Raw genomic sequence first — 16458 nt, forward strand, 5'->3', positions numbered from 1 at the left:
TCTGTTGGTGGAGACAATGAGGAAGACGATGATGAGACTCAAATACCTGATTGGAGCGACAACTTTAGTTTTTTGTCAGGGCAGGAACAGGTTGGCTCTGAGGACGACGGGTGTGATAACGCACAGGGTGATGATGATGAGGTTGGAGATCCCACTTACTGTCAACCCACAGTCAGCCAAGAGATGAGGTCAGCAGAGGAGGTGGAGGAAGATGCTAGTGACGACGAGGTCAGGTTGCGCCTTCCTGGACAGAGACGTAGTACTGGAAGCACGTCAACAACTGCATCCTCAAACACAACTCTGCTTCTCACCACAAGTCGTGGTGGCTCTTCAGGTCGCATGGGTGCTAAGCCTTGCATAGCCTGGGCATTTTTTCAGATCGATAAAGATGACCCAACTCGTGTTATCTGTAACATTTGTCAGCAAAAGCTAAGTAGAGGCCAAAAAATACATAGTTTGAGTACTTCATGCATGAACCGGCACATGGACATGAAGCATAAGTTGCAGTGGGAAGCTCAGTGTGCTACAATGCGGCCTAGCCGGCCGGGCCAACCACCATCTACCATATCTTGTGCATCCGCGGCATCTTCATCCTCTGTGACTGGGGGGACAGCAGTCACACCTGTTTTGGGGCGCAGACCTGCCACCTCTTTACCCGCAACAGCCAGCGTGATTGGCAGGTCATCATTTTCTTTGGAGGTGGTAACACCAGCTGGTGTTGAGCGCTGTCCGACATCGATAGCACCACCTTTGGATCAAGGCAACCTAACATGTCCGCCTGCATCTTCCTCACAGACCGGCAGTTTGCCGGGGACACCCTTATCAACCCCGTATAAGCACAATAGCCAGCCCTCGGTCCCTCAGATGTGGACAAGTAAAAGACCATTTCCTCCTAGCCATGAGAAAGCTAAGAGGTTGAATTTCACCATCTGCAAGCTCTTGGCTACAGAAATGCTGCCTTTCCGCCTGGTGGACACAGAGGATTTTCGAGACCTTATGTCCGTCGCAGTGCCCCAGTACCAGATGCCCAGTCGGCACTACTTCTCAAAGAAAGGTGTGCCTGCGCTCCACCAGCATGTCGCACACAACATCACCGCTTCTTTGAGAAACTCTGTGTGTGACAGGGTGCATTTCACCACAGACACTTGGACGAGTAGGCATGGACAGGGGCATTACATGTCGCTGACTGGGCACTGGGTAACTATGGTGACAGCAGGACAAGGGGCTGCTGTCCAAGTCTTGCCGTCCCCACGAGTTGTGCGTCAATCCTCTTTATGTCAAAGTTCCTCCACTGCTTCTGCCTCCTCAACCTCCTCTCGGTCTTCCACCTGCACCCAAAGCCTGTCTGGTCATGCCACAAGCTTTCTAACTGCGCAGAAGGGATCCTGCACACCTCCTTACTATGCTGGCAGTAGGGCTCAACGTCATCAGGCGGTTTTTACATTGAAATGTCTGGGAAATGTGAGTCACACAGCTGAGGAGTTGTGGTCAGCTCTGGAGAACCAATTTCATGAATGGCTGTCTCCACTGGACCTGAAACCAGGGAAGGCCGTGTGCGACAATGCTGCAAACCTGGGTGCGGCCCTTCGCCGGGGCAATGTCACACACGTGCCTTGTATGGCTCACGTGTTGAACCTGGTTGTCCAGCAATTTTTAGCCCACTATCCCAGACTAGATGGCCTTCTGCAGAGGGCACGGTCCCTGTGTGCTCACTTCCGCCGTTCGCATCCCGCAGCTCAGCGACTTACATCTCTACAGAAGTCGTTGGGCCTGCCACTTCACCGGCTAAAATGCAATGTGCCTACCCGGTGGAATTCAACTCTGCACATGTTGCAGCGACTGTGGCAGCACCGACAAGCCCTGGTGCAATACGTTCTGACGTATAGCCTGGGCCAACGAGATCCAGAGGTGGGGCAAATCACGCTGGAGGAGTGGTCTCAGATCAGGGACCTATGCACCCTTCTGCACAGTTTTGAAATGGCGACGAAGATGTTTAGTGCTGACGATGCCATTATCAGCATGACTATTCCGGTGATTTACATGCTGGAGCACATGTTAAACAGAATTCGGAGTCAGGTGGTGGCACAAGAGGAGGTGGAGGAAGTAGAGGAGGAGGAGTTGTATGCGGAATGGCTAACATCTGCAAGGTCCAGACGGTCGGCAGCACCAAGGCGGCAGGCATGTGAGGGTGGGGGAGATGGTTTTACCAGGGCGCATGGTAGCAGCCAAACTAGTGAGGAAGGTGCAGGAGCCCAGGAAGAAGTGGAGGACGAACTGATGGAAGACTCATCAGATGAGGGAGACCTTGATCACATTTCTGTTGTGCGAGGTTGGGGGGAGAGGACAGAGGAAGGAAGCATGATTGTTACCTCGCCACCAACACAACAGGGACTTGGTGCTCCTGGATGCGCAACACACATGAGTGCCTTCTTGCTGCACTACCTGCAACATGACCCTCGAATTGTGAGAATTAGAAATAATCCTGACTACTGGGTTGCCACACTGTTAGATCCCCGATACAAAAGTAAATTTGCAGAAATTATTCCTGCCATAGAAAGGGATGCACGCATGCAGGAGTATCAGCAGAGACTGTTGCAGAATCTTACATGTGCTTTTCCACAAAACACCAGTGGTGCACGTAGTGAATCTCACAGTTCCAACTTGCCAACCGTGGGACCGTCAAGTGCTCAGCACTCAAACCGTAACAGAACCACAGTATCTGCTGGTAACATCAATTTTGCGGAATCATTTCACCACTTTTTTAGCCCATCCTTTGCAAGGCCACAGGAGACAAGAAGTCTGACACATAGTCAACGCCTAGAGACGATGGTACAGGAGTATCTCCAAGTAAACATTGAAGCCATGACTGTGTCACTGGACCCTTGCTCTTTTTGGGCTTCCAATCTGGATAAATGGCCGGAGCTAGCCACTTACGCCTTGGAGATCTTGTCATGCCCCGCAGCCAGCGTTCTGTCTGAACGTGTGTTCAGCGCTGCTGGTGGTGTGCTGACAGATAAGCGCACGCGGCTCTCCACTGATAATGTAGACAGACTCACGTTCATAAAGATGAACAAATCATGGATCCGAAACGACTTTTCTACCCCTGTGTCATCCTGGGGAGAGTAAAAGCTTGATGATTGGTTAAAATCACCCTACCAACCGTTTTAAGCTTTCAAATTACTAATCATGTTTATCTGTATCTTGGCTGGAAAATAATTTGGGCTTTGTAGCAGTGTGCAGCACTGATTCTATTAGGCCATCTATAATAAGCTCCACCAGATTTAAAATTACTAATCATGTTTATCTGTATCTTGACTGGAAAATAGTTTGGGCTTTGTAGCAGTGTTCAGCACTGATCCTATTAGGCCATCTATACTAAGCTCCACCAGATTTAAAATTAATAATAATTTTTAGCTGCATCTAGCCCGGAAAATAATTTTGGGCCTCCGAGATGCGCAAGACACATAAGTGCCTTCTTGCTGCACTACCTGCAACATGACCCTCATATTGTCAGAATTCGAAGTAATCATGACTACTGGGTTGCCACACTCTTAGATCCCCCAAACTTTTCGATCAACCTTTTCATTTTAATAAAGACCAAAAAAATGGTCATTTTTGAAATTATAAGCATTAGCAGGTTATTAGAAACTGAAATCAAACAGTTTTCAACTCAAAACTTTATTCTAGGTGATGTTACATTTTCACATAGGACCCCTTGTTCAAAAGGAGCTTCTGAACTCTCTCGTCCATTGAATTTGTCAGGTTTTGGATGGTTTCTGCTTCAATTGTTTTGCATGAGGACAGAATACCCTCCCAGAGCTGTTGCTTAGATGTGAACTGCCTCCCGCCATCATAGACACTCCTTTTGATGATGCTCCAGAGGTTCTGAATGGGGTAGAGGTCAGGGGAGCATGGGGGTCACACCATAAGTTTATCCCCTTTTATGCCCATATCAGCCAGAGATGCAGATGTTTTATGTGCAGCATGAGATGGTGCATTATCATGCAAAAAAATGATCTTGCTGTGAAATACACGGTTCTTCTTCTTGAACCATGGCAGGAAGTGCTGTTTGAGAAAATCCACATACATTATGGAGTTCATCTTTAGCGCCTTCAGGGATCCTAAAGGGGCCGACAATCTCTCTCCCCATGATTCCAGCCCAAAACATTACTCCACCTCCTCCTTGTTGGCGCTGTAGCCGTGTTTGCGTGGGGTGTCCATCAACCAGCCATCCTCCACTCCATCCATCTGGACCATCGAGCGCTGCACGGCACTCATCCGTGAACAAAACAGTTTTGAAATCAGTCTTCATGTAATGTTTGGCCCACTGGAGCCGTTTCTGCTTGTGTGAAGTGGATAGAGGAGGTCGACAGGATGGCGTATGCACAGCTGAAAACCTTTGAATGACCCTGCATCTTGTTGTTCGGGGGACGTTGGAGGCACCAGCAGCTTCAAAAACTTGTCTGCTGCTATGACAAGGCTTTTTTGCCGCTGCTCTTTTAACCTCACGTAATTGCCTGTAGGAAAGAGTCCTCAATTTGCCCTTATCAGCACGCACACGTGTGTACTGTGAATCAGCTACATACTTCTTGATTGCCAAGACACTTCATCCTGATCATCGCACAATGTTGATTGTAGTCATGCCTTGACCTAAACACTCCACAATTTGTTGCTTCTCAGCAGCCGACACATCCTTTTTCTTTCCCATTTTGGCAGAAAATGTAGGCTGCTTAATAATGTGAGACAGCCTTCTTAAGTAGTCTTGCCTTTCATTGGACACACCTGCCAAACTAATTAGCACAGGTGTCTGCAATTGCTTACAGTGATATAAAGAGCCGTGACACACATCACCATCAATGAGTTTAACTGACAAACAAACAAATTCTTCCCTTATCACTCCTAAACACTTTTTGCATAATAATTTGGAACACAGTGTACATGTGCTTTTCCACAAAACACCAGTGGTTCACGTAGTGAATCTTACAGTTCTAACTTGCCAACCGTGGTCTGTATGGAGTTGTTCAATAAAGGGCCCAAAATTAAGATAACATAGATGGGAGAGGTCTCTATGAATAGGAATTCCTAAGTATTTGATACCCTGTGAGGGCCAGGCAAAGGGAAAGTTGGACTGGATGGAATCCTATATGGATTTGGGGAGGGAGACATCGAGGGCCTCAGACTTCGCTGCATTGATTTTAAAATTTGACCATGTAACAAAGTGATCTATTTCAGCCATAACAGCATGGATGGATATATGTGATTGAGTGATATATACTAGGACATCATCAGCAAATAGAGAGCACTTGTACTCGGTGCCTCCCACCTCAATCCACCTAATATTGGGGTTATGGCGAATTGATGAGAGCAGGTGCTCCGTCACTAGGATGTATAAGAGAGGGGACAGAGGACATCCCTGCCTTGTCCCATTGGTGATTGTGAAAGGTGATGAAAATGTTCTGACGCACCCCCTGGGCCTTGGGACACCCGGAGCCGGACCCTTTTTGGTGGATGCTGGTGGTTGTAGTCTTCGTGGCGGCGATCCGGTTCCGTGGCTCAGGGCGGTCAAACCAGTGGCGGAACTATTTATGTGGTTTTGATGTTTAAATGTCTGACTACGCCACCCGTGGATTGCGGTCAGAGTGAACCGCCGCTGCAGGGCAGACCGCTGAGGCTGGTGTTGTGGGTGCAGCAGAGCGTAGCATAACTCCCCACGGGAGGAGAATAGCCTCAGGGCAGTGTATGCGGAGGATGGGGGTGATGGTGCAGGGCAGCAGCAGTAACGACACGGAGTCAGTGATGCAGTCCAGGGCCTTTACTCACAGTTCTTATTATCCAGACCACGTCTGCAGGTAACGGCTGCCCACGTCGTACTGTGCTCACCAGGTGAGGGGCTCAGACAACTCCCAGATAACTTTGGAGCGCTTCACCGGACCCCCTTTGTGTGTCCTTTGTCTGGCCTTTCTTACCAACGCTTCTGTCCGGCTGCCTCGGGCCTCCTCTTGGTAAACTTGGCACCAGTTTCCCTGACCCTATGTGGTGCCTTCCTAGCGGGTGTAGCGAGGGGCTGCGCCACATAAAATGTCACAGCCTCCGGTTTCTAGCTGAGGGTCGTTTCCCGCCTCCACTAGTTTCAGGGACCGGTCTCCCCCTTTGGCCTGACCCCTCTACGCAGGTGGATTCGGGCGTGCAGTGGCGACTCGCCCGTCCGCAACCCTGGGATCCCTTCATTCCTCGTTCCTGGAGCTTTCTCCGCTCCTCTTCCTTCCTTCTCCCTCTTCCAGGTCTGGGCCTGTGTTACTAGGCCCGCCTCCGGAGCAGAGCTCATGCAGAGCCCCTGCTCCCTGTCACTTCTGCTCAGACTTCTCTGCACTGAACTAATATGGTGCCCACCTTTTATACTCCCTTATCAATGCACCCAGGAACTGCTTCCTCCCTGCTCCTGCACTACAGGGTTCCCCTTCCTCAGTGTTCCCTCCCCCCACTCCAGCCAGGGTCAGTGACTGTCGTGCCCATCTCAGGGGCATATTGGTCGCCCTGCCCCACGGCAATGTGGTGTAATGCATGCAGGTGTCGGGGTCCTGATTCACACTCCATCCTTACCTGAGAGTGAGATATCACACCTCTGGGTGAGGTGCAATACCTCTGTAGCAACCGAGCCCTCAGGGTGCTACAGTTCCATTTATCTTCAGCCTAGGTGACGTATTGTGATACAGGGCCGTGATTTTGCCTATAAAAGGGTCCCCTAGACCCCTACCCCAAGCTTTTTAAGAGAATCATATATGGCATGCCAGGAGACTCTATGAAATGCTTTCTCAGCATCCAACGAGAGTATCTAATTACAAATTTTTAACTGCATCTAGCCCAGGAAATACTTTGTGCCTAGTAGCAGTGTGTGCTAGTCAGCGGATTATCCCGGCTGTTAAGCAAGCTACACCACCTGTAGTTTGGACACTTAATTTTTTCAAAGGAAATGCTTCGGGACCACGGGATACTCAGTGAAGAGCATCAGGAGGCACCCCAAGGCATAGGGGCTGGGACTGGCAGTAGGATGCCTTGCGGTGGACAGCCGAGCTCGATCCTTATAAAAGCTTTTTAACTGCAGCAGCTTTAGTGGACGCTACTGGAGCTGGAATTACGCAGCTGCTGGCATGAGACTTGCCCTCCAATAGATCCTTGTAAATGGATTTAAAGTGTATTCATTCAAATTAGAGAGACAATTTAAAATAAAAAGCTTAGAGCTGCCTCCACCACAGGGGGGCTCGCTCGACCCACCAGCGGACAGGCACCAGTATTGGGAGAGGGGGGCTGGCCGTCAGGGTTCACTGCGGCTCTGGCACAAACCCGGCGACACGGAGGTGGCACGGGCAGGAGCGGACTGAACGTGTCGGCTTCTCACTTTTTGGATTTTAGAAGGGCATGACATGCCTATATCTGTGTCTCCCCCTCCTTTTACTCCTCCACCTCTTTTCTTTTCGCATGACTATATGTACTTGTCACTTTTCCATGTGTTAGTTGTGTCTTCTGAGCAGTTTGTCAGCTTTTGGACACCTTTGAAGGTGTTTTCTATGTGTTTCTATGTGTTTTTGTTTGCCTGCCATTGGTTTTAACGGTGTTCGAAGGTGTTCAACGAACAGTTCGACGAACAGTTCGGCGAACACACCGGTGTTCGACGAACCGAACCGAACTCGAACACTACGGGGGTGGCTCAACACTAGTATCCATCTATAATCATCTTGCATTATGCATTGACGTTTCTGATTTATCACATAGATGTGTATATACAGAATATTCTCTGTTTGGACGCTAAATCCTGAATCCAAGTCCTAGTTTATATATCTCACCCACTCGTGTTTTTTATGTCTGATGTACTCATGGATTCTTTTGGACTTTTTATGGCTGTTCACGCAATTTTTTGTAACTGTTTTTTTTTTTTTTTTTTCTGTTTAAAAAATCAGTTGTAAAACAGAAGCAAACAGATGCACTTTAAAGCAGGTATAAATGGGTTTTTTTATGTTTTTTTTTTTAAGATGAAAAGCGCATTTAAGCATAACTTAGATTCGAAAAAATAAATTGTTTTTATATTTTGGATAATTATTTGTTCCACGTTTCTTTCTACTTTTGTGGGTTTTGGGGGTTTGTTGTGAGACTTGCTACCCAGTTGGCAGTTGCAGGATAGGATATTTACAAATTTACTTTTTATTCTATGTCATATATTTATAGTTTTACATTTATAGTAGAGGATCTAAAAATATATTGAAATTGTATTTAGATTAATTTATTATTTATTTATATATATATATATATATATATATATATTAATAGTTTTCAATACACTGCAAATAAAATGTGAAACAAGGGAATTACAATCTTTGTTACACAATGCTTTAGGGTATGTCCACACTGAGATCCCGATTGATCTAACCTTTTACGCTATAAAAATGGTGTAAAAAAAAAACGTTCAAAAGTCACAAAAGTTTTGGCTGAGAAAAAGTGGGCAGAGCTGGGGCGGGACAGGAATGTGTCAACACCCTCTCCCCCCCGCTCATGCTCCTTGTTCATTAAGAGGTGTGCCTGATAATGAATTAGGCACCTCACACTCCACCTTTCTCCCTCATCAAGACCCGCATGAACAGTGTCAGGGTTTCACAAGGGACGACACCGGGGAGATCACACAACATCTCACCGTTGCCATCACTCTGTCAGGATTTCGTCAGGGCTTCGTGAGCACACGATCCAGACTACTCACTACGTAGGTATCGGCAAGCAACCAGTGAGAGTACGGCGTCACATTTCCAGATTCCAATGCATGGAATATGTGTATACGCCCCTGTACGGTCACTGGCAGCTTTATGATAGCCCAATTATGATTATTCGCTGCCACCACCGTCCAAATTTGAAATATAATACAGGCCTTGTTGGATGCCTGCGTTCTGGTAGCGTATGACTTCGGGGGAGGGAACAATTACAGAGCAAAAGAAACAGGGCTATTAAATTTTATATTTAATCCAAAAGGGAGGCAGTGTTATGAAAAATAGACTAAGATTTTACAAAGGGGACAATTCAGTACAGAATATACAGTTGCACAAAATAAACAGGATTAAAGAAGAAACTTACTCTATACAGTTCACAGGGATGACTCAGTATAGGTGGAGGAGAGACACTCCAGATTTGACCATTCTCGAACAGGATCCGTTGCTATATTAAATATATACACCCGGCAGAGAATGCTCATCCATCCTCCGTGGATTCTTTTATGCCTAAGGAAAGACCTGCCCATACACCCCCTGGAATGGCATCACGTGGGCTGATCTCCAACCTTCATATTCTCATTAAGATATCTGTTTTTTGTGATAACTTATCACTGGTTGATTGCAGAGGCTTGCAAGCGACGCCATATTTTCTGTTATAATTTTACCTTTCTCTAGAGACCACACATGGCGTAGCTGCGATCTGCTATTTTGTTACTTTTGCCCCACAGCCCCCTGGAGGGGCTTGAAGCGATGGGAAAATATCCATATTGTTCCTTAGCTGACCCTGTTACTAAAAATATGGGCCCCATTATTATCAGAATTATGGAACTTACAATATTCAATATTTCGTGTCCAAAAGTCTGGAGAACTCTGTTAAATTCCCTTTCACGTCCTGGGAATATAACTTCCTCAGCTACATGTAAATTGTCGCAAGCCTGTGTCTAATTATCCCCTGTCTCTGCCAGGGGGAAATACACTAGCATTTTAATTGGGTGGGTAGCACCTCTGTGGTGCCAGGATTTGTTTAAGCTACTTCTTCTGTGGGTGATAATTTGCAGAGAGATCACTCTTTAGATTGTCAGCTCTTCTTTTTACAATTACTATAGGGGAGGGGGAATGAGGGGTTTGGAAGAAATTGTTAATATTTTCTTAATATCTCCATGACAAAAAGCATCGGTCTTGATGAATCAGGAAAAAGAAATGGGCTCCGATTCATTAACGACTCAGAGTCAGACGTACCTGATTCATTAGGATGAATAAATTTGGCACATCTGGCACGTGTCCATCACCACAAATCTTATTGTAGACACACCCTAGCACCTTCCTCTTTGTCGGAGCTTGGCAAAGCTGGTGTGAAAACACAAAAATTGCAAAATTATAACGCAACCACATTTTGTGCCAAAATTTTGCAACTTTTGAAAGCTTTTTACACTCAGTGCACACAAAGGTTAGAAAATATTTTAGAGACTCCAAGTTTTCCCAGGCAAAGGCACTTCAGGAAACGCCGGCAATCGGTTTTCTGAGACGACTTCGCTAGCGTTTTTTTCATCATTCTTGCGGCGACTTTTGCTCTATTCTGTGAAGTACATAGAGCAAGTAGAATTTGCCCAACAATTAACATGTGAGTTCTTTTTGCTGCTTCACGATTTCTGAACCCTTAAGTGGTTAAATGAAGTCAAGAAAGTTGGGACATTTGCAAGGTGTTTGTCATGGTTATGTCAGGTGTAACAGATAGTCACTCTGGATTTGGCTGCAGAAGGTCACTGTGTTTGGCATTGCAGACGCCTTCTTAATCCTTCTTACTTTTGGACCCAGCGGCAACCTCCCTGCTGCTCTGATTGACACACCCTGGTCTGGGTGTTTATAAACTCTCAGTCTGCTTCAGGGAGTCGCCGGTGATATTTCCATTTTCCCTTGTGCAGGCTTGGAGCAATAGCAGTCAGCTAGCTTCATCTCTGGTGCTCTTGGAGGACGTTTGGTGTTATCGCTCTGGTGTCTGCTCAAGCTAAGTTTTCCCCTTTGTTTATCTACTTTGTTGTCTTCAGTTTATAGTGGGGCATGACCAGTGCTCACCCCCCCTCCCTAGCTAGGGACTAGGTCTAGGGATATACAGGGATTAGGTTTCCTGTTCGGCGATAGGTGCTGAACCTATATAGGGATGGTAGGATAGGTAGTGTGATATTAGATCTGCCTAGGGGTCTCCACTCCCCCCTTTTCCCTAGCGTTTGGGCTACCTTCCCCTCATCCCTTCGTGTTGCACTTAGTCTTTCCCACACCGTGCGTGACAATGTGGTTTTGACATTATATTTTAATTTTATGGGGAGCTTTTGCAGCACTTTTTCTGGCAGAATCCTTCTGAAAAAGCTGCAGTATTCACATACCCTTACAAGTAAAAACTTAGCTGTAAAGGGTAACGTTTCTCCTTCCGTGAGTGACATGCTGGCCCTGGCATGAAAATGTAAGGAGTCTTATAGGCCATGGATGCTCCTCTGAGAAATTAAATATGCAAATTGCCTCTTCAGAGAGGAAGAGGACTAGAAATCTACAGCGCCGCCTGTTGGAAGTAGCAATCCTAAAAGTTGGAGAGGCACATGCACGACGTATAAGTCTCCTTACCTTAGCATGTCACCTCCCTCAAGGAGAAACGTAACCCCTTGTCCTCAGTCCAAAGCCTCTCACCTAGCCAAATCAGATCTCAAACTTTGCACTGATGAGGGGCAATACCCTCAAACACAGTGTCTGCAAATTGAGATTCTGGTTTGGCTTTTATCTTAAGTCATATTGCAAGGCTCGTTAAAGGGTGGATATTGACTTTTAGGATCGCTGTTTCCAACAGGTGGCGCTATAGAGTTCTAGTCCTCTTCCTCTCTGAAGAGGCAATTTGCAGAGTACAAACCTGAAACTTCTGGCTGAAAATGTCACTTCCCTCCATTGTCCATAATCCATACCAGGTGACAGAAGGAGGGCCTTGCAGCGCTATCAGTGTAGCCAGTAATGTATATATAATATGGTTACCGTACCTGGTTTCCCCTTTCCTCCCGGTATTCCAGGTAAACCTTTATATCCCTTGTCACCTGAAATACAAAGCATTAATTAATTAACTATAAGAAAAGTGTAATAACATGGCGGACGAGGAGGGGCCTTCAGTAGCCAACCCATACACTCCGCAATCGCTTGTGGGTGGGGAATGGGGATGAGGAAATGGGCCGACCCTTTTCCTAACCTCCTAAATACTGCAGTCACGATTGACAGTGGCATCTAAGAGGTTAACAACCCCCCCAATAAAAAGTTTATTAAAAAGAGTAAATACGCACATATTAATTACTATTGCCATGTCCGTAATGTCATCATCCATACCGATATTGTGAGATTTATTTCAACTACTGAACACTCTCTCTTTTACTATTATCATTATTACTATTATTATTATTATTATTATTTTTCACACTACTCCAAAAACAAAAAAAGAAAAAGAATGAAAATTGATCAAAAAGTTGCATGTAAAGTTTACACTGATAAAAACTCAATTCACCTCCAGAATAAAACAAGCCCTCACTCAGCTCCATCAATGGAAGAATAGCTAAGTGATTTAAAAGAAAAAGTTTTTTCTTTTATCACGTAAAAGTAGTAAAACAAAAAAAAATTAATCGTACTGCCGTAAAAAAAAAAAAAAAATACATGTTATTAAATCTGCACAATGACAGCCAAATAGCAAACAAACCAAAGATGGTGTAATTTCTGCCACTGGTCACTACGCACCCTCATATAAGCTCTCATATACACTACCGTTCAAAAGTTTGGGGTCATTTAGAAATGTCATTATTTTTTAAAGAAAAGCACATTTTTTTTCAATGAAGCTAACATTAAATGAATCAGAAATAAACTCTATACATTGTTTATGTGGTAAATTACTATTCTTGCTGCAAACATCATGTTTTTATTGCAATATCTACATAGGTGCATAGAGGCCCATTTCCAACAACCACCACTCCAGTGTTTTAATGGTACATTGTGTTTGCTAACTGTGTAAGAAGCTAATGGATGTTTAAAAAACCCTTGCACAAGTATGTTAGCCCAGCTGAAAATGGTTTGGCTGATTTGAGAAGCTATAAAATTGACCTTCCTTTGAGCTAGTTGAGAATCTGGAGCATTACATTTGTTTGTTCTAAGAAACTCTCAAAATGGCCAGAAAAAGAGAACTTTCATGTGAAACTCGACAGTCTATTCTTGTTCTTACAAATGAAGGCTATTCCATGCGAAAAATTGCCAAGAAACTGAAGATTCCCTACAACGGTGTGCACTACTCCCTTCAGAGGAGATCACAAACAGGCTCTAACCAGAGTAGAAAGAGAAGTGGGAGGCCCCGCTGCACAACTGAGCAACAAGACATGTACATTAGAGTCTCTAGTTTGAGAAATCGACGTCTCACAGCTCCTCAACTGGCAGCTTCATTAATTAGTACACGCAAAACACCAGTGTTAACGTCTACAGTGAAGAGGCGACTCCGGGATGCTGGCCTTCAGGGCAAAGAAAAAGCAATATGTGAGATGTTTGGATCACACAGAAGAACATTTGTGAGACGCAGAACAACTGAAAAGATGCTGGAAGAGTGCCTGACGCCATCTGTCAAGCATGGTGGAGGTAACGTGATGGTCTGGGGTAGCTTTGGTGCTGGTAAAGTGGGAGATTTGTACAAGGTAAATGGGATTTTGAATAAGGAAGGCTATCACTCCATTTTGCAATGCCATTCCATACCCTGTGGACAGCGCTTGATTGGAGCCAATTTCATCCTACAACAGGACAATGACCCAAAGCACACCTCCAAATTATGCATGAACTATGTAGGGAAGAAGCAGGCAGCAGGTATTCTATCTGTAATGGAGTGGCCAGCGCAGTCACCAGATCTCAACCCCATTGAGCAGTTGTGGGAGCAGCTTGACCGTATGGTACACAAAAAGTGCCGATCAAGCCAATCCAACTTGTGGAGGGGCGTCAGGAAGCATGGGGGGAAATGTCTCAAGATGACCTCAGCAAATTAACAGCTAGAATGCCAAAGGTCTGCAATGCTGGAATTGCTGCAAAGGAGCATTCTGTGACGAAAGCAAAGTGTGAAGGAGAAAATTATTCTTTCAAATAAAAATCATTATTTCTAACCTTGTCAATGTCTGGACTATATTTTATAATCATTTTGCAACTCATTTGATAAATAAAAGTATGAGTTTTCATGGAAAACACAAAATTGTCTGAGTGACCCCAAACTTTTGAAAGGTAGTGTAAGTGGTCACTGAATAGCTGCTATGTATTCCTCTCTGCCATCTAGTGGTACATTTTTAAAATTACAACAATATAATTTGTATTTATTTATTGACATTTGGTTATTATATGTACATACATTTATGTACTAACCCCTTTCAATTTTTATTTTTTATGATTTTTCCTCCCCTTATTTCTAAAGTCATTTTTTATTTTTCAGTCCACATAGTAATAAGTGGTTGTTTTTTCTTCATTGTCTGGCGAGCGGACACTTTTTTTAATACCATTTCGGGATAAACACGTGCTGATGTTTTTTTGCTGCATTTTTTGTGATAAATGCTGTGACTGAAAAACAGCAACTCCAGTTTCACATTTCTTTTGCTTTATGGCATTTACCATACGGGTTAAATAATTTAATATTTTGCTATATCAAACTTTTTTATGATTATGGTGATACCGAATATGATTTTTTTTGTCTTTATCTTTATTTTCATTGGAGGAAAAAAGGGGATGTTTCAAATTTTAATGTGTTTTTTATTTATTTTTTGAAAAAAAAAAACTCACTTGAATCTGCAACTGTCTGATTGCCTTATACTATATACTTCGAAATAACTTTATTGCGGTATATAGGTAAAATGATGGTCTCCTATGATGCTCAGGATGTACTGTCATGACAAGCAGAGGGGTCTTCAGCCGGAAACCAAACAGCACCATGTGATCGCATCATTTGTGGGCCGCTTATTGCTTGGGATGGTGCAACCCCAGACTGCGCACCTTCTCTGCCGCTGTCAGAAATTGAGAGTGCCATTTTAGGGGTTAATAGCTCCGATTGGGGCTAACACTGATCACTACTGTTGCAAGCACATGCTGCCTCTGTGACTCAGCCAACATTTACTGGGTATCTAATCTATCTAATATCTATCTACAGTCATGGTCGAAAGTGTTGGCACTAGTGTTGAGCATTCCGATACCGCAAATATCGGCCGATACCCGATATTACAGTATCGGAATTCCGATACTTAATTCCGATACTTTTACAATATCGAATACCGGAATCGGAAGTTCCCATAATGCCTGCGCTCTGCAGTGTCTGTGAAGGATGACAAGTTGGATGGCAGCGCGATCCAGCCTGTCATGAGAATGCCATCCCAGCGGGGGAGAATTCTCCTGATTGTTTAAAAGCCGGCGCGCGGTAAAAAGCCGCCGGCTTTTAAACAATCACACAGCCCCATACTGCTTCCCCGCAGCCTCCCACCCCGATCCTCCGCTCCCCTCGCCACCTCCAATCCCAATCGTAAATTAGGACCGGGCGGGGAGTGCAGCACCAAGGAGCGGGGAGCGAAGGACCCGGGCGGGGAAGCCGGCAGTGAAAAGACTTCACCGCCGGCTTTCCTGTTCTGTGCTGCGCTTTCCCGCCGGTTATTTCAAATGAACAGCTGAGGTATCAGGTGATGCCGATCAGCTGTTCATTTGAAGTAGCCGCGTTGCCCTCAGAGGGTTCATGTGAGTTCATGCTTGACTGCATGAACTCACATGAACTTTCCCACGGCCGCACAGGTCAGCCTCACCTCCCAGACCCGTCATGATTAGTGTGTGTGCGGGCTGTGTGTGCGGGCTGTGTGTGCGGGCTGTGTGTGCGGGCTGTGTGTGCGGGCTGTGTGTGCGGGCTGTGTGTGCGGGGTGTGTGTGCGGGGTGTGTGTGCGGGGTGTGTGTGCGGGGTGTGTGTGCGGGGTGTGCGCGCGGGGTGTGTGCGGTGTCTGTGCGTGCAGGCAGACATAGGCCGATGTGACACTACTACTCCCATCGGCCTATGTCTGTCCCCCGTCCACTCCTGCCAGCAGGATCAGCTCGATGGGAGCAGTAGTTCCCATCAGCCTGATCCTGCTATATAAATTGCTCTACTGTGTCCCCAATAAATGTTAAATACATGTCATTGGTGGCCAGTGGTTACCTAAAAGAAATTAGTTCATACATTACCTGTCCCCGCCGATCGCCACCTAAAATAAAGTAAAAAATAAAAAACTACACCTATACTCACCTAGACACCTAATTCCCCGAAGCCATCGATCTCCTGTAAGAAAATATAAAATAATAAACCACAATCTTATCCTTACCCCTCCATAGTAGTCCACGAGTGTCCCACGATGATCTCCAGTTTAGAGCAGCCACATAGAATGTGACCGCTCTGAATCGCTGCCGCCGCTAGAATGCCGGGGCCGTAAGGGTTCACCGGAGTTCAGGCAGCGCTGCTCCGGTTAGCTGCTTTACGGCCCTGCTGTATCGTGAGAAATTCCCACGGTACAGCAGTGCCGTAAAGGAGGTCTCCGGAGCTGCGCTGCCTGAATGCACTCTGGTGACCTCAGTCAGTGGCTCCCGCTGCCGGGAGCGGACGTGTTCCCGGCAGCGTGAGCTTACAGCAGCCATGCACAGCTGTCACCATCTCCAGATGTGACA

At 45.7% G+C, this 16458-nt stretch overlaps 1 protein-coding gene across 3 annotated transcripts in view; it reads right to left on the reverse strand.

The window, feature by feature from the left end:
• COLEC10 (collectin subfamily member 10) overlaps window positions 1-16458 on the reverse strand; it is a 150003-nt gene that overhangs the window by 5814 nt on the left and 127731 nt on the right. For all 3 annotated transcript variants that reach the window (XM_073679827.1, XM_073679825.1, XM_073679826.1), the window contains one exon: window positions 11771-11824. In XM_073679827.1, the coding sequence (XP_073535928.1) occupies window positions 11771-11824 (54 nt within the window). The remainder of the gene's footprint in view (window positions 1-11770; window positions 11825-16458) is intronic.

Source organism: Phyllobates terribilis, unplaced genomic scaffold (assembly GCF_046119375.1).
Source record: "Phyllobates terribilis strain yellow unplaced genomic scaffold, ASM4611937v1 Scaffold_4__5_contigs__length_816908805, whole genome shotgun sequence".
In the NCBI taxonomy this organism is placed as follows: domain Eukaryota; kingdom Metazoa; phylum Chordata; class Amphibia; order Anura; family Dendrobatidae; genus Phyllobates; species Phyllobates terribilis.